The 22,515-nt window shown below is 34.8% G+C and overlaps 1 protein-coding gene across 2 annotated transcripts in view; it reads left to right on the top strand.

Moving 5' to 3' along the window:
• LOC132553699 (atrial natriuretic peptide receptor 1-like) overlaps positions 1-22,515 on the top strand; it is a 144,373-nt gene that overhangs the window by 109,743 nt on the left and 12,115 nt on the right. For both annotated transcript variants that reach the window (XM_060217965.1, XM_060217964.1), the window contains 2 exons: positions 9,928-10,099; positions 20,561-20,710. In XM_060217965.1, coding sequence (XP_060073948.1) covers positions 9,928-10,099; positions 20,561-20,710 — 322 coding nt within the window. The remainder of the gene's footprint in view (positions 1-9,927; positions 10,100-20,560; positions 20,711-22,515) is intronic.

Raw genomic sequence — 22,515 nt, 5'->3', positions numbered from 1 at the left:
ATTTATATGGAAATCGGTGAAAGTCTGTGGAAATGGTTTTTGATTTATTTCTCTTTTAGGAGAAAGCATATTTCAATTAATAAGTTTTAAACATTTGTCGCTATTCTGGTCGAAAATTCTTTAAAAAGAATGATTTCTGTATAAAGGACGTCTTCAGGCAATTTCATCAAACGACATTGCTACTGTCTGTTATATGATTATAGAATTTTTAAGATTTAAATGGACACAATCAACTAATTGCATAATATTTAACATGATGAACCCATAAAAAGGAAAATCTGTCTTGTATTTTAAAAATGGCACATGCGCAGAGCTCTTTGTCAGAAGTTGGTTGTGTTCCTTTAGATTTGCGATCATTCAATTCTATGAGAATGTACAAAATATAAATCATTGTGTAGGAACTGTACATGAATCATTCTCCTCCTTAGGGTCAGAAAAACAACAAACAATACCTCATTGCCAGATGGAATTATAGCCTCAAATCCTGTTATGTGATCTACAGCCTGACTGGTGAGGTATTTAAACAAGTTATAAAATTTGACAAAAACCAAAATCTTCTTCTTCAGACCAAAATGGCTCTAGGTTTTCTCAGGTGCTTAATCAAAATGTTGTATATCTTCACATAGATATACGGATTTTGGAAATGCTTGCTCAATTGAAATTAGAAATAAGTTAAACAGTCGGTTATGTTCTACTGTTCTGAGTTTGTTGACAGGATGGTTTGTTTTTATGGTAACCCCCCCCCCCCACCCTCTCCACACTTTATTATGACTCCGTATACTGTAGGGAGTTTTAAATGTTCATACGCGCGCGGTTTGATTTGACCCCATCACTTGATGCGATTTCTGCCCTTGGAAAACACACGATATTATAAATCTACATCGATCAAACATATAATTCGAACTGTTACCAATTAACGACATTTAGCCTGACCCACAATATTGCTGCATACCTTCCGGATAATAGAACTTAATCGTTTGCTTTGCCAGTGTGAGGATACCCTGTCTCTAATGGACGTTTACATCAGATAATAGTTAATAGTATCATTGGAGATTCTCACTAAATATTATTCATAAAAAATGCCCTTCAGGACAAATATGATATATTTTTTTGTACTTTCAACGATAGAAGGAACCAAAATTGATAGTGAAATACAGGTAACTCTCACACCTGTGTTATAGTAAAATACAGGTAACAACCTCACACCTGTGTTATAGTAAAATACAGGTAACTCTCACACCTGTGTTATAGTAAAATACAGGTAACAACCTCACACCTGTAACAACCTCACACCTGTGCTATAGTAAAATACTGGTAACAACCTCACAGCTGTGCTATAGTAAAATACTGGTAACAACCTCACAGCTGTGCTATAGTAAAATACAGGTAACAACCTCACACCTGCATTAAAGTAAAATACAGGTAACAACCTCACACCTGTGTTATAGTAAAATACAGGTAACTCTCACACCTGTGTTATAGTAAAATACAGGTAACAACCTCACACCTGTGTTATAGTAAAATACAGGTAACAACCTCACACCTGTGTTATAGTAAAATACAGGTAACTCTCACACCTGTGTTATAGTAAAATACAGGTAACAACCTCACACCTGTGTTATAGTAAAATACAGGTAACAACCTCACACCTGTGTTATAGTAAAATACAGGTAACAACCTCACACCTGTGTTATATAGTAAGGTAACTCTCACACCTGTGTTAACCTCACACCTGTGTTATAGTAAAATACAGGTAACTCTCACACCTGTGTAACAACCTCACACCTGTGTTATAGTAAAATACAGGTAACAACCTCACACCTGTGTTATAGTAAAATACAGGTAACAACCTCACACCTGTGTTATAGTAAAATACAGGTAACAACCTCACACCTGTGTTATAGTAAAATACAGGTAACAACCTCACACCTGTGTTATAGTAAAATACAGGTAACAACCTCACACCTGTGTTATAGTAAAATACAGGTAACAACCTCACACCTGTGTTATAGTAAAATACAGGTAACTCTCACACCTGTGTTATAGTAAAATACAGGTAACTCTCACACCTGTGTTATAGTAAAATACAGGTAACTCTCACACCTGTGTTATAGTAAAATACAGGTAACTCTCACACCTGTAATATAGTAAAATACAGGTAACAACCTCACACCTGTGTTATAGTAAAATACAGGTAACAACCTCACACCTGTGTTATAGTAAAATACAGGTAACAACTCACACCTGTGTTATAGTAAAATACAGGTAACAACTCACACCTGTGCTATAGTAAAATACAGGTAACAACCTCACACCTGTGCTATAGTAAAATACACCTGTGTTATAGTAACAACAACCTCACACCTGTGTTATAGTAAAAATACAGGTAACAACCTCACACCTGTGTTATAGTAAAATACAGGTAACAACCTCACACCTGTGTTATAGTAAAATACAGGTAACAACCTCACACCTGTGCTATAGTAAAATACAGGTAACAACCTCACACCTGTGCTATAGTAAAATACAGGTAACAACCTCACACCTGTGTTATAGTAAAATACAGGTAACTCTCACACCTGTGTTATAGTAAAATACAGGTAACAACCTCACACCTGTGCTATAGTAAAATACAGGTAACAACCTCACACCTGTGCTATAGTAAAATACAGGTAACAACCTCACACCTGTGCTATAGTAAAATACAGGTAACAACCTCACACCTGTGTTATAGTAAAATACAGGTAACAACCTCACACCTGTGTTATAGTAAAATACAGGTAACAACCTCACACCTGTGCTATAGTAAAATACTGGTAACAACTCACACCTGTGCTATAGTAAAATACTGGTAACAACCTCACAGCTGTGCTATAGTAAAATACAGGTAACAACTCACACCTGTGTTATAGTAAAATACAGGTAACAACCTCACACCTGTGTTATAGTAAAATACAGGTAACCACCTCACACCTGTGTTATAGTAAAATACAGGTAACTCTCACACCTGTGTTATAGTAAAATACAGGTAACTCTCACACCTGTGCTATAGTAAAATACTGGTAACAACTCACACCGGTGGAGTTCAGGAAAAACACTCCAAACCATTTTTAGCAGAAGAGTTCGAAATGTTCTCACCTGCCTACCATAATGAAATACACGTTTCTATACAAATCTTATCGGTAAAATACAGGTAAGACAAGAAAGAAAAAAAATCTAATTATCTTGCATTTTTATATCTTCCTGAAATCTGGCGGAGTCTATACTGGAAATCGATAGTCGGCTCTGAATGGGTGTTGCAATGGAATCGATGACAGACTGAAAGCAGCGGGTAATGTGTCTCCATATTACGGCCCGATCTAGTGCTTCCATAACAACAAGGCTTTCCGAACAGCAAGTTGAAGTAGCATTGTTGATTTTGTGAGACTGATTTTGAGATGTAGAAGGGAAATTTATATTTTTGTTACGTGACTTGTTAAACGCGCTATGGACATCTGTCGTTCTAACAATCTGAATTCAACTCTGGTTTGTCAATTTTCTGTGCTTCCGATTGTATCGACTTCCAGGGCAGTTGGATATGTTTACAATAACTGAAGAGGAATTCCGATCGGCGTTATCAGTGTTTTCTGAAATTCGTGATGTTTTAGCATTGAATGCAATTGGCATGTCATTTTACATTTTTTGCAACAAAAAATTGTTTAAAATTCATTGAAATTTGAATGATAAACAAAATTATCTTTAAAACCAGTTCGACACGGTTTTATGGAAAGACAAGGTTTCTGTTTGGAATCGACAACTCATGCTGCGAAAGAGCTTACCCTGATGTCATTATTTTCAAATGCTTATACAGCGTGTTATTCCTTACTGAAATATATGTTTTAAATAAACCACAATTGTTCCTATGGACATATCGGAAATTGATTATTACCGGAAAGGTAAAGCTGAACCAACTGTGTATAATTTGGCCTAATTGTGAAGGAAGTTGTTGCGACAGATAAAGCATTAAACTCCATCACCAGATATTAAACCTTCTGGCAAAAATTATTCTTCCATTAAAACTTGAATTGCAGATTTGACATTTTAAAAATCACATGATCAAAAAGACGTTGACATTTAATTGGTCGTGCCTTCCATTTGATCAGTGTATTCGGAACGCTTGACAAAATAGCCACCATCAACTCGCACCGAGCATCTGCTTATGGAAGCAGATCATGAATATTGGATCGGCAGTGCTCTCTTAAATTGGCAGTTATTGATTCAGAGAAAATTGAATATCTATACACCATTTCTTCTGTGAAAGAAGTGAATGAACTTGACGTACATATAAAGCATCGCGATGAGCCATTTATAATCGCTGATTTCCTCGTGGCACGCGGTAGCAGGAGATCAGAGCACGCTGATTGGAACACTGTGGTGACGCTAGAGTGTCGTCATTCTACCAAAGTGTTGTGTCGCAATAACGAAATCGGTGCCATAGTGTGCTGTATAAAGTGTAGTACTGTTTATAAGTTGACAAGTGAGAAACCCATATTACGGAATAACGAGATAATTTTAATTACTGACTCGAAAAGAGTAAACGCTTTAGTGACGTTTCTATGAATGTTGAATAGCGAAAAGTCAGGTTATATCTGACAACAATTTCGTACCTCAAAGGGAAGCTACTGGCCATATGTTTGTATGAAATTCCTGGATGTATCATTTTCGAGACAATTGTGTATTCTTATAATTAGGCAATAATCTCGCATTTCGTAACGACTTTTTTTATCAAACAAATCCATAGCGAGGCTATTATATATAGTTCAAAACGAGGCAACTAGGTATATGAAGGAATATAACAATATATACATCTCGGCGACAACATACGGAACTAAAAATTAGAATATTCTGAAAGCATATGTCGTATGTAACAGCTGCTGCATAAAAAAACTGATAAAAATATGAACGAAATTATTTTTTGTGAATAAAAAAGTTATTCGCGTGGTACTGACAGGATATAAGGAATAAACTAGACGCTGGACACAGTAGTAGATATATCATTCTTAAAAAAAGACGGATCGTTTGATTCATCTCGTTTGGAACGATACTCTGAAAAGTTAACCAGGATTCTTTTTTCTGTGGAGAAGCATTTGCGTTTCTATATACCTTGCGTGATATTCAAAAGACAAAAATTTTGTTCGTTGTTAACTTTTTTCCAGACGCTAATGTTTCAGTTTGTTCAATCGATCTGTACGTTTCGGATAAACACGTAACATCGAGGAAACTCTGCGAGTCTGGAACTAATCACGTGACTAAGAAGCTATTAAGACATTATCATGTGATAAGAACCATTTCCGGTTACACTTACTTTCAAATTGGACAGTTTCTTTGGTGATTCCTGGAGTCTAAGTGTGCAAGGTCTTGTGTACGGTGTGTAAGGGTTAACTTCCTGTCATCGGAACTAGTAAACATGGCTGTGCCTCTAACTAATAACAACCAGATGGATGTAGACAGTTCCGACATAAAACAAGATCCAGGTATTGAATGTGTCTTATTATGTATGTCTTACTATATGTGTCTTATTATATGTTGTATTTGCTGATGTGTCTTAAGTTGGAAATTGTGTGTTTGTGCAAATTATTCTGCAGGTACAAAACATCTGTTGACGTCCTAGATACAATGTCTTTGCATCGAACCATTTCTATGGATGCAGTGATTGCTAAATGAAGTAATTAATTTTTTTCCTTTTTCTTTTTTGTTGAAGGTGCTTTTTTCCCAATCTGATTTATCTGTAAATTGTACAAAACACACATGTGAAATGCACCTTTTAATGAAAATGAATGATTACATACAGTTATGTTACGCAATGAATTAAACGTTTTCCGCTCAACCATGTCGTCTGTGATGCAGCGGGTCTGAGTCGTGATATCTACTGACGACAATAAAACTTTGTCGAAAGAAATGTTGGAGTTAGGTTTGGGACGGACATAGGGCTTAATAATCAATATAACGGTTGTCTGAAAGTTTAAACGATATGTGACGTCATGTTAATTTTCTTTTAAGCGACCTTTGTCTTAAAATTCAACATAACACTTGAGCTTAGAATCAAAGTGACCTCTGTCTGAAAGTTTAAAATGTATCTATTTTCTTTTGTAGATTTTTTTTTCGATGTACCATGAAATTTGAAATACGTATTTGAAGTGATTCTGGGTAAAAGTCACAAGTTTCTGTTGGTGTCAAAATATACCATCTGTAGAAAGATTTAACTGTAATATCCTTCAAGATAGTTTATTTCCTGTAGAATAATTCGTTTCCTTGACCTATCAAATTCATTATCATGTACATCGTCTTATTGAATATTTAAAAAAAATATGACGAAAAAATCTTTCCTAACTCCCAACAACAGAGCTAAGGTTGATATTTCTAAATAAATTGTGTAATCTAGGGGTCGAACCCAGTACATCTGGTGCTTAGATTTATGTTGTAGCATCCAAGCCGGTCAAATCAAAGATACTAAAAAAAACAATGACCTTGGCTGCGTTTGCTCCATTGCTTGGTATAAAAAATTGTACTTGTTGCCCAACAACAATTGCTGTTTATCCTGCATGATAGCAGGGCAAGTTAAATGTATTTTCTTCGGAAGGAGTTGGTATCACGACATCCTACCGGCTGCTTTATTCCGACTCGGCAATGGCAAATTTTCTTTAATGGATTCAATACAGCAATATTTTAACAAGCACGGAATCGTCTGTCACAACAGCAATTAGGACTCGATTTCCCGACCTAACGTAGAAAATTCACAGGGGCGCCCACCAAAGTAAACAGGAGTTTCCTTGGTTCTCTGGAAAATCCCTCATCGGCTTCCATTCGGGCCAAGAAGAGTTCTTTATATAACGTGTTTCACAATGGCTGTAACATGAATAAATTTTACAACTGCAGCAAAAAAGCTAAGAATGTCGTAAATGTACTTTGATACTGTGCATTATCATTCTGTTTGTTTGTTACTCTGAAATAATATATATATTTTCGTGGTTCTCAATTTTCGTGGTTTCTCAAAATTACAAAAAAGAAAAACCGTACTTATTGGTGGACATTTGATTTCGTAGATAAATATAGTTCTATATATCAATTAATACTTATTTTCGCGGCTCCAGAATATAGGAAAACGTGGATTAAGTGTAGTACGTAGAAAATGGACGAAAATAAACCTGCCACGAAGATTACAGTAATAAGTGAATTCTGTACCAAACACACTCGTCGATAATCTTGTCTGTATCAGTTACATCTAAATAATTGTAATCGATTTCAAGGTACACTACAATAGTCGCCGGGCAACGCTGGGCAATTACGATATACCGTGTTGTTGCGAAAATCGATCAAGGTCGATAACTCTAACTATTAAAAACACATAACGCTGACCTTAATTGATATTTATTGATATCACGTGTGCATTCACGCAATTACAACCCACTTCCGTTTATACACGAAATAAATAGAATAGAAATTCTAATAACACAACCAGTAGAAGATTAGAGTGTGACGTTTCGATGACTACAGGATCATCTTCATCTTATAACACAACCAGTAGAAGGTTAGAGTGTGATGTCACGATGACAACACGGTCATCTTCATCTTATAACACAACCAGTAGAAGATTAGAGTGTGACGTTTCGATGACTACAGGATCATCTTCATCTTATAACACAACCAGTAGAAGGTTAGAGTGTGATGTCACGATGACAACACGGTCATCTTCATCTTATAACACAACCAGTAGAAGATTAGAGTGTGATGTTTCGATGACTACAGGATCACCTTCATCTTATAACACAACCAGTAGAAGATTAGAGTGTGACGTTTTGATGAATACATAGTCACCACCATCTTACAACACAACCAGTCTTATAACACAACCAGTAGAAGATTAGAGTGTGACGTTTTGATGAATACATAGTCACCACCATCTTACAACACAACCAGTAGAAGATTAGAGTGTGACGTTTTGATGACTACACGGTCACCTTCATCTTATAACACAACCAGTAGAAGATTAGAGTGTGACGTTTCGATGACTACAGGATCATCTTCATCTTATAACACAACAAGTAGAAGATTAGAGTGTGACGTTTCGATGGCTAGACGGTCACCTTCATCTTATAACACAACCAGTAGAAATTAGAGTGTAACGTTTCAATGACAACACGATCACCTTCAACAAGCAAATCTCTGTTTTACTTAATTATTAAAATGTCAATTTGTGTTTACTCGAGTCGTTGTTATGTCAGTGTTGGTTTATGGTGTCTCGGTTATGTCGATATTTGATTACTAGAGTCTGGGTTGTGTCTGTGTTTGTTTACTGTGGTCTTTGTTATGTCGATATCGGTTTACTCAAGTCTTGGTTGTGTATATGTTTGTTTACGTTGATCTCGTTTATGTCTATGTTTGATTAATCGAGTCCTGGTTATATCAGTGTTGATTTTCAGTTGTTTCGGTTATGTTTAAATATGTTTACTCAGATCTTGGTTGTGTCGATGTTTGATTATTCGGGTCTTAGTTATGCTGTAGTGTTTTCTCGGGTCTTCGAAACCATCATTTTCAAAGTGTTGCCAATAACTCCATGGCAATTATATTTGACCTTAACTTGTTAATATCCAGGGGGCCTTGACAAAGAGTTACTCAGCACGACGTTGAAAACATCCGATGAAATATATGCAGCTTATAGTCACGATATAACGTACCAGGAAGAGTACATATAGACCAGTAAATATTTTTGGTTAAAAGGGAGCTTTTGCTAGAGTATTATACAAGAGACAGCAATAAAATAGCAAGTTAAGATATCAATCTAGATTTTATCACTGTAGATACAGCTTAGCCAGTCAGCTTAATCAAACCGTATCATACAGCTACCTGCTCTGCCCTTCTAGGACACGTCAGCTCCGCTAGAGGGCGTAAACTATTAAGATATGTCTGAGAAGGTCGAAATTGGACGAAATAATGTTATCAGTTAATTTAAAGATTTTTGCATATTTTGGACAAGATTGCATCGCTGTAGCTAAATACACTTACACGTGAGGTAATTTTAAATGATCTTAATGTTTAATTTTAACATATTTCAAGTGGTTCTTGCTATTGTTACAATGGTTAACTGGTTAATTCCGGTACAACATACATATAAGCAAGACGTATTTAAATTCAAGATCAACAAATAGATTGATATTTAATAACAATACCAACATATCAATATAATCGTTATCAAAACTTCAATTCAATAAAAAAAAAAAAAAAAAAACCGGACAAAACGAGAACAAAAGAAAAATTTTCAAGGAGACTCCTGAAAAAAATAATGGGAAATAAGACCAGGTGTTCCGGAAAAATAAGCATCTTCCGCTTCATTGAATGGTAAAATCAATTCTTAATTCCGGTGAATACTTCAGATGGTAAACGTATCGGACTTTGTGCGAAGATCCGAGGTGTTTGGTACGAAACCTAACCGGCACAGTTTGTATTTTTCTTGAATCTGACACATGGAACACGTTGTGTTGTCATATCCGGACGGCACAGCATGATGTTCAGTGTAATACTGTAGCTACCACAAAGCTACCCCGCCTTATGATGTTTTCGTTTGCAGGGCGATAAATGCGACACATTATTTCGATACAACACAAACCATTGCAATTAAGAAAAACTAATATTTGTTCTACTGCTTTTCCTTATTCTTTCTCTCACTTTTCCAGATAGCGCACGATATTCATCCCAGTAATCGCTGAGAATCATTGTTTGCAAAACAATCGATCGCGAATTGTGAAATATTGTCATTTTTGTACACGAATTCGCTTTTAATACAACAAAGACAATTAAAAGAATGCAATGTAGCTTTTCCCAAAAGATGGAATCAGTTTCCTTCACTGTTACTTTACTGTAAGTAATGCAATGACGTCATTTCCGTTGCAGAAATCCACCGGAAGGTGATGAATGGTCTGAAGCCATACTTCCGGCCAACACTGGAAGAGGCAGATTGTCCATGTGACGAACTTGCCGAGGTTATCCGGAAATGCTGGTCAGAAGATCCTATGGAGAGACCAGACTTCCAGGCCCTCAAGTCTATCATCCGGAAACTCAACAAGTAAGCTTTCAAGTCGAAAGAAATATTTCACTGATAATTGTGGTAGTTATCTCCCTTGTGTGGAACTCTTCAGTAGATGTGCAGGCAGCAAGATTACGTAAATTTTCTGTGACGCAAGCATTGTACTTCAGACGACCTAACGAATCAAATGCATCGCACAGGTTAAAAAGTTAGTATGTTTACTGTAACTAGTTCGAAAGTTAAGAGGTTAGCGCTAGTTTACATGCTGACCCGTTTGATTAACTACAAACATTAAAAAATGGCAAATGTAAAATTTTATAAATGTAGACGACGATTCATCATTTATGTCTATAGGAAAGTAAGTTTAATACCTTAAAACACGTGCATTAGATGTATAATACGACATTTTGAATGAGTAATGTGTTGCATGGTAGATATGATTTTTGAGGGTTCTGATGATATTGAGTAATGTAACTTTCATTTTCTTCTGCTCATTTAACCTTATACATGAAACATATTATTGTATTTTACATCGGTAAATTTTGAATTACTGTCACATATATACCTCATCAAATCTGTTTAATATGAAATAGTTCATTTCATTATCTGTATTTTTTTAAAAAAGAAAATTTGTGTATAATGGTTTTCCGATTGATGTGAAAGATTTCTTATCCTTTTTGTAACCAGATGCAAAAGTTGGTCAGAAGCTTTGTTTGTTCTTTGTAACAAAACAGTATAAACCTAAGAATGAAAAAAATACTAACAAACAAACAAAATCAGTATAGTTTCTCTGTTTTGAACAATACTTTGATCCATACTACGACCAAATTCAACATTTTGAAAACTCCTTTAATTAAGTTAAAACTCATGTAATGATTTCACTTTTCACTTTAACTGCAAGGAATATCACTTTTCCGTCAATACCCACCCTTTATTTACAAGTCTCATCCTCAATTCAGAATCCCTTAATTACGGAAAACGTTACCGCTTGGAGGGCTTCTCCCTCTGGAATGGCGGTACAATTCATGTACCCACACTTTTCTGTCTAAATCAGAATATCATCTTTCCATATATTTGAAACAGAACCGGTTTCTTTCTGTTGATGATGAATTTGTATCACACATATTTTTTTTCTAATTAGTGTCAGGAAATTGATTAGAATCTTTTCCTAACCCATTTGTTACCTAGGTAACTCTATATTTTCATCTGTGTCAAATAAGCTTGGTCCTATAGAAGTATGGCGTGTCAGAAAGGCTTTCGCTATCAAATCGTTTACATGAGAGACACTGTTTAATTTATAAACACATACAGTAGTTCCGGCTAAAAGCATTTATTATTGAACTTTAATTAGGATCTCGTCTGAAATCAGATAATGGCTGGGCACGCTGCCAATAGAATCATGTTTTCTAAGTGTTTATCGCCATTTGACAAAGAAACGATCCCAATTTATCGGTTAGTTTGGCCGGCTTATCTATCAAAATATAAAGTAAGTTTACACTCGTGATTATGTGACCGAAAAGTTAAATTAAATACCAACTGTTAAAAAGAGCACTATACTTAATATGTTATATTATTACACTAGCGTCACTAATATAACACCAGTCCATCACAAAATTTACTTCCCAATATGGTGGTGTCTATCTATGTTGATTGGTGGACATGCTGATTGAAATCAATAATAATCTTTTTAACTAGACCATATCTATTTCAAAAAGTACTTCGGAAGTTCTCGGTTACTTTCTTTTGTAATTGAGTCATGTATCTGGTCTTAAAAGCGCTGTGCGTGTTTTTGTTCCTTTTCTTTTTGTTCTTTTTTCTTTCTTTTTACTTTTCTGTTCTGTTCCTTTTTCTTTTTTCATGTTTTTTTAAAATGTCAAGATAACAGCAATATAGTATTATTATACATATTAATTAATAATGACACGGAAACCAATCTGAACGTCAACCCTTTCAACTAATAAATCAATACTGTTTTATTACGTAACGCTTTAACAAAAACATTTTTAGACATCAATATCATCATGACAACGGATTTTTTTATAAAGATTAAGACAGTAAAAATTGATACAACGTCATTCGGATGCATCATTAAAGAACGGAATTTCCTTTTGATTAATAATAAGATGGACAGATGGAAAAAAAATATGATCAAAACTCATTTTTCTCGTCCCAACTCTGAAGTAATAAAATTGTATTGAATTTGTATGTAAGCAGAGTTCCTAAGACGGAATATATATATGTTTCGGAAGAGCAAACTTTGAAGCACAAAGCTCATTAGTGTCAGCAACTAAATAGACTCTGCTCCAAACTTCAGGTAATTCATTGAAATTGTGTTGATTAACTTACTGTTAACATACATTTATTAGTGGTACTATTATTTTTGCGCTTTTCGCGGTAAATGAAATATGCTTCAAAATGATTACGTTAATTTCAGATCCTCCTTGTTGCGTATGTTACTGAAGCGCGAATTTGTCAAGGCACAAATAATCCTTCAGTGATTTTTCACTAAAATTTTACTGCGCCAAATGAAGAACAAATTTATATCTACGGTATTTCAAGCTACTAGCAAATGCTATATTCTTACATGATTTTGTGTAGATGTTTCACGAATAAAATAAAAAGCAAATCTTGAGCAAAAGTAATGATACAGGTAGGAACTAGAACGTGCATTGTGGGTAATTTTAACCATTTCAATTTATTGATTACATTAGACGAATTAAATTAAAATCCCACATTATCAAAACATCTTTTTATTTAACAGAATGACGCTACTCAAGGTTTCTGTGCCAAAATAGCTTTAAGGCGATGATACAATCGATGTTTAATCTGGAATCATAATGTTGTGATATAAGTAAATGTAGATTATATCGTCACAAATAAGATAGAAAATGTCTCCGGACACCAAAATGTGTTTTAAAGATTCCTTACATGGATTGCTGAAGTACACATTTTTGTATATTCCATATTGCAGAGAAAACGTTTTGAGTGAAATTAATTCTGAATCACGTGTAGTCAGCACGTGATAATCAAAATTAAAATGTCCCTTCAATCTTAAAATAGAATGTATGTGAAAATATCTTTCAATTGCCCACGCAATCTCACAATATAGATCACGCTGTTGTTGAAGATTGGAAGTCTTCTGCTAAAACTGAAATTCTAGGATCATAGCCCATTTCCCCACATCTTTGCAGCTTGTCAATCTTAAAAAAAGAAACGTATTCATTGCACTGTAATAATACCGTCACGTATAGAAAGAAGACTTTTTAAATAACAGTAATAACCATTTCGACAAAATATATAACATTTTATATTTAGCAAAATGTCTTTTAGATAAAAATTTAAGAGGATCGTAAATTTCAATGGAAGCTAAATCTGACAGTGCTTTGTATAAATACACACCGAGATTGGAAATGTAGGCTGTGTGATAATCTTCATGCGAGTATTTCATTAAAATCTGTTGAGAGCTGACAGACAAAATCATTAAAGACCCATCTCATGATGATGTACATACTATAATAAATGTATATTTACAAGAGACGGATGCAATTAGGATTGAATGATGCTGTTAAGCTGGCATAGTATTGAGAAGTTTATCACTATTAAGGTGTTGTAGCAGATGTTTGGAGTTTAGCCATCTTGTCTAGTCAATGTAGTAGCCGGTTAAATAAAGATGGCATAGAAAGCAGTCTTCCGGTCGGATTTGTTGGGACATTGTCTTCAGCTTGGTAGTATATTGGAAAATTCCCCAAAAGTCGACAGGAAGAATAACCTTCTCAAGCTGCTACAGACAGACAATACTTAACAGGGACGACATTTGTGACCAATGTTAAACAAATCGTAGCCGTTTTGGCTTTAATACATTGTGATCATCTTTTGTACTTTGTATTTGATCTTTTTCACCAACTCGCCACACTTATTTCGAAATTGATTTTTGAGTGTTTAAATATGCACGGTATAACAGATAACATAGAGTAAAAACTATAGGATTTGTTTTTTTTTTTTTGGATCCGGGTAATATAACATCGCAACAGTCGGACATACCATCGATCATCGAACATTTTGTATTTCGAAATGAGATCGTTGCGGAGTCCATGAAACAGAATATTGTCAATTAAGATGAATGGCTAAGAATATATTGTTTCCTTAAAGTTGAGTTTTACGAAAAGACAGAAATGTTGATTGGAAAACGCAGCGGTAGTGCATTCGCCTTTCATCTAGATGTTCTGGGTTCGATTCCTTGAGCGGACGTGATATAGGGGTTATCTACTTCACCAAGCGGGTTTTTCTCTGGGTACTCCAGTTTCCACCTATAGTAAGACTCCTCGCGCGATTCCAGCCGTGCCAACAAGAGTAATTAGTCTCAGCTGATAGTTTGTTGTAAAATAAGTAATGTTTGTCTGTTTTAAGAGTTAGCCTCACCGTTAAAACTCTGTTAACTTTTCTGTATTGCGTATAACGGGGTCAATATAGGGTAGTTATGGTTTTTTTAGACGTGAGACATGAGTCATACAGTATCATAAACGGACGAGTTACAATTTGCTGGACACCAGACAGAAAAACTCATCTAAGAAATCCACATAAGTATCAAACCGGAAATCGAACCCCCATCGCCTGCGTCAGATGTCAATAAGTCAATACGCCATTTAAGAATGGAGAACTGGCTAAGAATGAGACGAGATTGATAATGATGGGAGGGGGTCGTGACATTTTGGTGAAGCAGTGTAAAGGATATCGACCCTTACTTGGTCAAATTAACTTTTGTACCAATAACGAGCCGACTGACCAATCTTCTTGTAATCTAGTTCGGCCTATTTTGGCCGATTCCAGCTTGACTAGTCAAGTAATCCGGCGCAGGATATATGTCTCGTTGACCAACATCTGGTTCATCAAAACGCTTCATGAATTCAGCCAAGGCGATATGTAGGGGCCGAGTACACCATGATAAGATGTACAACTGACAAGAGTAGGAGACATTCAAGTTTTCCAAACATTTTCAAGATAATTAATGTCCATGTTATTTCATTTATTATTTGTTTGCTTTTGTTTGTTTTGTTTTTGTTCATTAACTTGTTATTGGTTTTCCTGTTCATTTCGTTTAGGCGTATTTTAACTCATCTTTGGCCATTACGTCACAAACGATTCTATATGGTTTCATGATAATCAATTCTCCGACAGCTAAGTAATGCTGGCAGTGTTCTGTTGTTGTTTCGCACTTTAAACTCTAGTTTGGTCGCATTAAGGTTGCATTGCGTGTTTTTGACCTTAAAAATGAATATTTGAATTCTTTCTGACGTAATTGTCTTTCAGTGAATTCTGAAAATCAACTTCATATAGCTTATAATCAAGAACAACAACATATTGGTTTGGAGAGAAATGTCGGCCAGATTAAACTGAAAAAAAAAACACAAACAAAAAACAAACAAAACAAAACACAAATAGAAAAAAAACACGCAAAAAAAAAAAAACACACAAAACCGATTGCACATTTTTACGGGGTCGTGTAATTAGAGATTTTCATGACAAAGTAATATTGATATAATGACAACATTAAAAAAAAAAACATCACAAAAATGATAAAAATAAAAAAACTGAAAAATATTTCAGTCGCTACAGTTGTAGATACATGATTAACATATAAAATTGTCTGTTCCGAAAACCATTTATTTAGACGGTACAATGTATACAGTCTGTGTTGCGTGTTAAACTGATCTATTTCCTTTAAATTCATTCGTTTTTAAGTATTCAGAAAGAAGAAAAATGATATTTCAAGCACCTGTTGATCATCACACAAAGAAAAAAAAAGAGCCTGAAGTCTCGTATATGTCATATAACCATGGTATATAGCTGGAAGATGAGGATAATGACTGTATTTAGTTATATAAATATCGGTACAGACATATAAATGTTTTATTATGTCGTGTGTATTGAGGTCACACGGTTTTATGATAAATTTTCTAGCCGTGTAAGTAATATGATGTTTTTATGGACAATTTTCCAGACTAATCGCTGTTTATCTGGATATGGTATTGTTCTATTTCTTATTTGAACGTATACAGGAAACTCCTCCTTTTCTTTGGGGGGGGGGGGGGGGGGGGGGCATGACAACCTGAAGTCTCTTCATCATTTAGAAAAACTGTCTGTCATTTTCGATTTAAATAGATTTTTTTAATTCGTGTCAAAAAATAAATAGAATATGTCTTTTTCATATTTCTTGTACTTCAACTCATGAGACGAAAGAGCATAACTTGTTGTAAATTGTTAGAAAATGAAATTAAAAATTTAAAGAAATGTTTATTAATAAACGTTAAAATACGATTAAATAATGAATATTGAATGTAAACTTTAGTATGCAGGCATATGATGGCATTCCTCTTTTGTCTGTACCCACATTGCTCAATTTTTGTTTTGTTTTTTCATTTGAGAAAATACGTTTTAAACTCTATTTTTTTTAATTGTGTTTCATCTTGTAAACTTCCGTCGTTGTCTTACTAGTGTTTTTGGTGTCTCTTTAAAGATATTCACGTGATCACATCAAAAAAGAGAATCTGTCTTGCAGTTTGTCGTCCCTGTTCTCTGTTTACCAAGATCTCTTTTGGTAATGTGATATTATTTACTTAAATTGACGTTCTACACGGTGTGGTCATTTAATCAATACGCTTACTCTTCAGGAGCACCTGGTCTTATAATTCCTGTACTTTGTCGGATGTAGCTGTGTAAATCATAATCTCGTTCCAGTTTTACGATTGTTTACCGGATATGTGCCTGAATTAAGATTCTGTTCTGATGTCAGTTTTGAGTTTTATTTGCCTTTACGAGGTAATCAACAATACCGTTGTAGGCTTATTAAAATATTTTCCTCGGGAACACAGACTAGTTAATGCATTCTGTCGTGAGATGGATGAGATAACTTTGATGGCAATGCTGTTCATGATGTTAAAGAGGCAGACGTTTGTTCATTGGTATTGATCAAACATTTCATTTCATAAAATGAACAAATCTGGAAGTAGAATACACTATGAAATAATGAGAGTTGAAATCCTTGTACGCGTGTACAAGGAAACCAAAGAAAAATATTGTAAATTCTAGATAAAGTTATCTTTCTCTAAACAAAGTGATGATATTCCGATCAGTTACTCTTAAAATCTTAAATTTCTATTAAGTTTATTTTTAAAATCAATGTAGGAGAATATTTATCTTAAGATAACCAAGCCATTGTATGGTGTGCTTCCTATAGAATGCAGCCGGTAGTGAATGTCGCTTGTGGTAGAATTATAAAATCAATTCCCATTATTGGTAATGCTCTCTCCGTGCATTCAGACACTGGTAGTGTTCATTGTATTAATACAGCGACTGCCTAGTGCTTACTGCCCCCTATCGACCTTCCTGTACGATTAATAGTCAAATCGATTCACGTATTTTTCATTGTTAAATCAATGTCCAAAGTTGCTTAGTATTACTCACATGCTACCGGGATTCTTAATTGAAGTCACTGTTTAGGAAGCAAAGATTTAAAAAAAAACAAAAAAAAACAAATGAATGCTAACTTCCGATGCAAATTTACAATTATACACAGTAAAGCTAAATTAAGAATTCAGTGGAATCATACACCTGTTTCGCCCTACTAGGACTCGTTAGATGTATAACATCATACACGTTTCATCCTTCTACGACTCTTCAGTGATGTTACATCATACACCTGTTTCGTCCTACTAGGACTCGTCAGTGATGCTACATCATACAGCAGTTCCGTCCTACTAGGACTCATCAGTGATACTACATCATACAGCTGTTTCGTCCTTCTAGGACCCGTCAGTGATGCTACATCATACAACTGTTTCGTCCTTCTAGGACTCGTCAGTAATATTACATCAAACACCGGTTTCGTCCCACTAGGGCTCTTCAGTGATGCAATGGGTCTGATTTCTTTAAACGTAGGAGACGATTGAGAGAAATCTGAATTACTCAAAGAAAATGTCGAACTTTAGACAGGATACGAAATAAACTTACTATGATAATCAATGCATTCCTTAAACCATCCACACAACATTTAGCTCAGCTCTTTCCTTTTCGTGACATGAAACGAGTGTGATGTTGTTTACAAGGTACATCTCATTTCAACCAATATCGATTTTCTGAGGTTAAATACTTGGTTGAACACCTCAAACACTGAGTGTGTTTTTCATGTAAAAGGTACTGTGTTGTGCTGTTCTTGATTGGCATTTTGTCTGATGTTGGTAGGGTGTGTGGTGTTATAAAATGTTTTAATCACGATTCCATATCATTGTATTCTTTAGAGTGCATTTCAGTCCTTAATGATCTTAGCTCTCAGCTCACACAGATATTTTATTATTTAGGACCTACGGTACAGTTTGTCTATATATCATATTTACAAGAAGCAAAAATTATCAAATTCGCCTTGACGTTTAATTTCTGTAATTCTATAAAAAAAAAAGGAGATTTTTTTTATCGTATACTACCTAAAAACAGTGATAATAGTTATATAGTATTATTCTGCATTGAAATCGACTAAAATGTGTATCAGATATTCACTGCCCACACGGATTGCATGAAATCGATCTAACAATATATAAGATATTTACTGCCCACACGGATTGCATGAAATCGATCTAACAATATATCAGATATTCACTGCCCACACGGATTGCAAGAAATCGATCTAACAATATATCAGTTCTTTACTGCCCACACGGATGGTATGAAATCGATCTAACAATATATCAGTTATTTACTGCCCACACGGACTGCATGAAATCGATCTAACAATATATCAGTTCTTTACTGCCCACACGGATGGTATGAAATCGATCTAACAATATATCAGTTATTTACTGCCCACACGGATGGTATGAAATCGATCTAACAATATATCAGTTATTTACTGCCCACACGGATGGTATGAAATCGATCTAACAATATATCAGATATTCACTGCCCACACGGACTGCATGAAATCAATCTAACAATATATCAGTTATTTACTGCCCACACGGACTGCATGCAATCAATCTAACAATATATCAGATATTCACTGCCCACACGGATTGCATGAAATCGATCTAACAATATATCAGATATTCACTGCCCACACGGATGGTATGAAATCGATCTAACAATATATCAGTTATTTACTGCCCACACGGACTGCATGAAATCAATCTAACAATATATCAGATATTCACTGCCCACACGGATGGTATGAAATCGATCTAACAATATATCAGTTATTTACTGCCCACACGGACTGCATGCAATCAATCTAACAATATATCAGATATTCACTGCCCACACGGATTGCATGAAATCGATCTAACAATATATCAGATATTCACTGCCCACACGGACTGCATGCAATCGATCTAACAATATATCAGATATTTGCTGCCCACACGGACTGCATGAAATCGATCTAACAATATATCAGATATTCACTGCCCACACGGATTGCATGAAATCGATCTAACAATATATCAGTTATTTACTGCCCACACGGATTGCATGAAATCGATCTAACAATATATCAGTTATTTACTGCACACGGATAGCATGACAAAACTATCTGAATGAAACACGTTTGTTATTGTGACATGTAATCAAACAATACCGTCTCCTCGTATCGTTTTCCGATCGAGACTGAAATTCCTAATCAGAAATCTATTTATCGGAGAGTTTACAGATATGTATGACGATATGAAATGTGGCATCCGTCTCTCAATTTAGCGTTGCATCAAATATTCATTCTATGAACATCGTAGAAATTGTTATATAAATCCACATAGCTCGTGATTGAAATTGGACCCGTATCTGTGAGCGTCGTTTTTATCATGCTGGAGATTTGTTTTTCTGCCGCTGTTCTATTTTTCAACCTGATCAGTTGTTCTACTAGTGTTTCGTATGCCCACGTGGTATGGTGTATCTCTGTGTTGAATGTAGGAAACGGACGACGAAACCAAACGTGAAAATTCTTGTCCTTTTCTCGTGTTTTTCTTCCGATCAGACAGATAGGGGTTTATCACAACGACAAAATTTTCTTATAACTTGTCTGGATTCTACTTGATTTGTTGCTACAATTTTGAAACTTTTTATATCGTTTTGTGAAAAGGTTACAGAAAGTAACTATCATTCTGCACAAATGTTCGTTGTTGTGGCAGTGAAATTATTTGTTTGTTTTAACCAACGACAGAAAAATTTCATGTTGTTCAGAAACCATTTTTTTTGGTGAAATTTGTATCAATATATTGCAGTAAGCCGTTCTTCAATCTTGATGACGTCACAAATGATTGACGCACATTAAGATGGAAATCACGACGCACGTGGAATATTTTTCGCAAATGATTATAAACATGTTGCCCTGGTTCCTGTAATACAAAATAATGTATTATGAATTTGGTTCCCCAACTTTAAACATATATAGAAATACTATAACAAAGAATTATGACAATTTAATGTCTTTTATTAATTGTTGTAAATTTTATTCTTCAGGGATGGAGATAAAGGAAACATTCTCGACAACCTTTTGTCCCGAATGGAGCAGTACGCGAACAACCTAGAGGCTTTAGTTGAGGAACGTACCTCGGATTACTTAGAACAGAAGAAAAAAGCCGAGGATCTCCTGTATATGATGTTGCCCAAGTAAGAGCTTTGTTCCATTCGTCTTTTGTAATAATTCATCTGAAACGGTATTACAGGAAGGATAAGGAAAACGAACATACCCCCACCCACCCACCCCCCCCCCAACCCTCCCCCCACCGCCCACCCCCTCAAAAAAAGAAAAACACAAAATAAAAATTAAAAAAAAAGGAAAAAATAATAAAAAAAAAACATAACAAGCAATTCCTCCAAAAATATCAATAGATAAATGAGTAAATAAACGAAGTAACGAATATTTATCTAAAGTTTTCATTTTCAACATTTTTATTGAAAAAGACATTGAAAAGTCAATATGTCCACTTGAATAAATATAGAGGGATATATCTACTCAAAACCCTGATTTCAACAGAAAACTTGTTTAATTAATTACCAAATTTTACTTGAAATACGTTAATAACAAACGAAACTTTCAAAACCGTGTTCGACGTTTTTTACAGGACAATGCATAAAGAATGTTTTGTTTTCTGTGATATTATTATATTCTTTCCACACGCATGAACTTTTATTTAACATAATTTTGGTTTATTTTAGAAACTTTATATAGGAATATAGGAATTATATAAGAATAATATAACGTTATGTAATAATATATGTACCCAGTGTTGTATTGTAATGTGTTTTATGTTAAGGGACCAGAGTGGAAAGAAGTTCACAGACTTTACTGTCTTATCCTGGTTAAAACAGGAATTATTTTACAATACATGTATGTGTATGTATGTAATATAATGTATGTTTTACCAAATAAATCTATCTTTCTATATGCCCCAATTATCGTCCTTATAGTAGACATGTATTTTTGCCAATGTGATTATGATAAATGGTTGGTGTAACAGGAATTGAAAATTTACTGGTAGGCTATTAGCCATTGCGGTTTCCTGTAACCTACAAGCCACTTTTAAATCCATTTGGAAAGTAGCGCGGATTAGAATATACATGTATACTTGACATCCATCTGAAATTATTAGATATATGAAATCTACAATAACTACTGAGTTATAGAGTTAATGGACCTCACCATCTAAATATTTAACATTTCTTTTGGTCACTTTGGATTTTAATCAGTCACTTCCTAGGCTTCAAAATTAAGGTTCTCATCATCCCTGACGAATTCTAGAAAGACAAAACACCCGTATAGTGCAGTTTGATTCCTTGTTTGAACCTAATGTAATTTACTCAAAGTTTGTATAGAATGATGTCAATGAGTGCTTGCAAACATTAACTGTAGCCTTGTAACGTAAAACGACTGCCATGATTTATACGGAGACTTTCTGTGAAACTTTAATGAGTCATGACTACTGTTCACCGAATTCTGAGAAACTGTAACACATTTTTATTTCACAAACAAACCTACAACGCCAGAATAGACGTTATATAAACTGACTGGGTAAAGACAACTGGTGATCTGAATTATTCAAATGTGACGGTCGGCATTCACACCTCTCTGCCTATAAATCGACCATGTCTGGGTCGTTCTACACAGCACACAAACACCACATAACTGTCTACAGCTTCATCAGCTCTCTAAATCGTGCCGCTCATTTTTCTAATCTAAATATTTTTCATCACATTCTTTATCATACAAATTATTTTTCTTATATAAATCCCTAAACTTCGTGTGATATTAATGGTGATTTTAGTTTTCTTTTAAATGTTCAGTTTCTTTTGTAACAATTGCTATGAAGTATGACTAAATTGGTTTAGCATGACTATGCTAGTAGGGTAAACGTCTGGGTTTATTTAGGTTAACCAATGATATATATAACGACCTTAACAAGGACTAGGCATAT

This window comes from Ylistrum balloti, unplaced genomic scaffold, assembly GCF_031769215.1.
Source record: "Ylistrum balloti isolate Yb309-2 unplaced genomic scaffold, AGI_CSIRO_Ybal_v1 Utg370344, whole genome shotgun sequence".
Taxonomy (NCBI): domain Eukaryota; kingdom Metazoa; phylum Mollusca; class Bivalvia; order Pectinida; family Pectinidae; genus Ylistrum; species Ylistrum balloti.
This window is presented reverse-complemented; position numbering and strand designations above follow the sequence as displayed.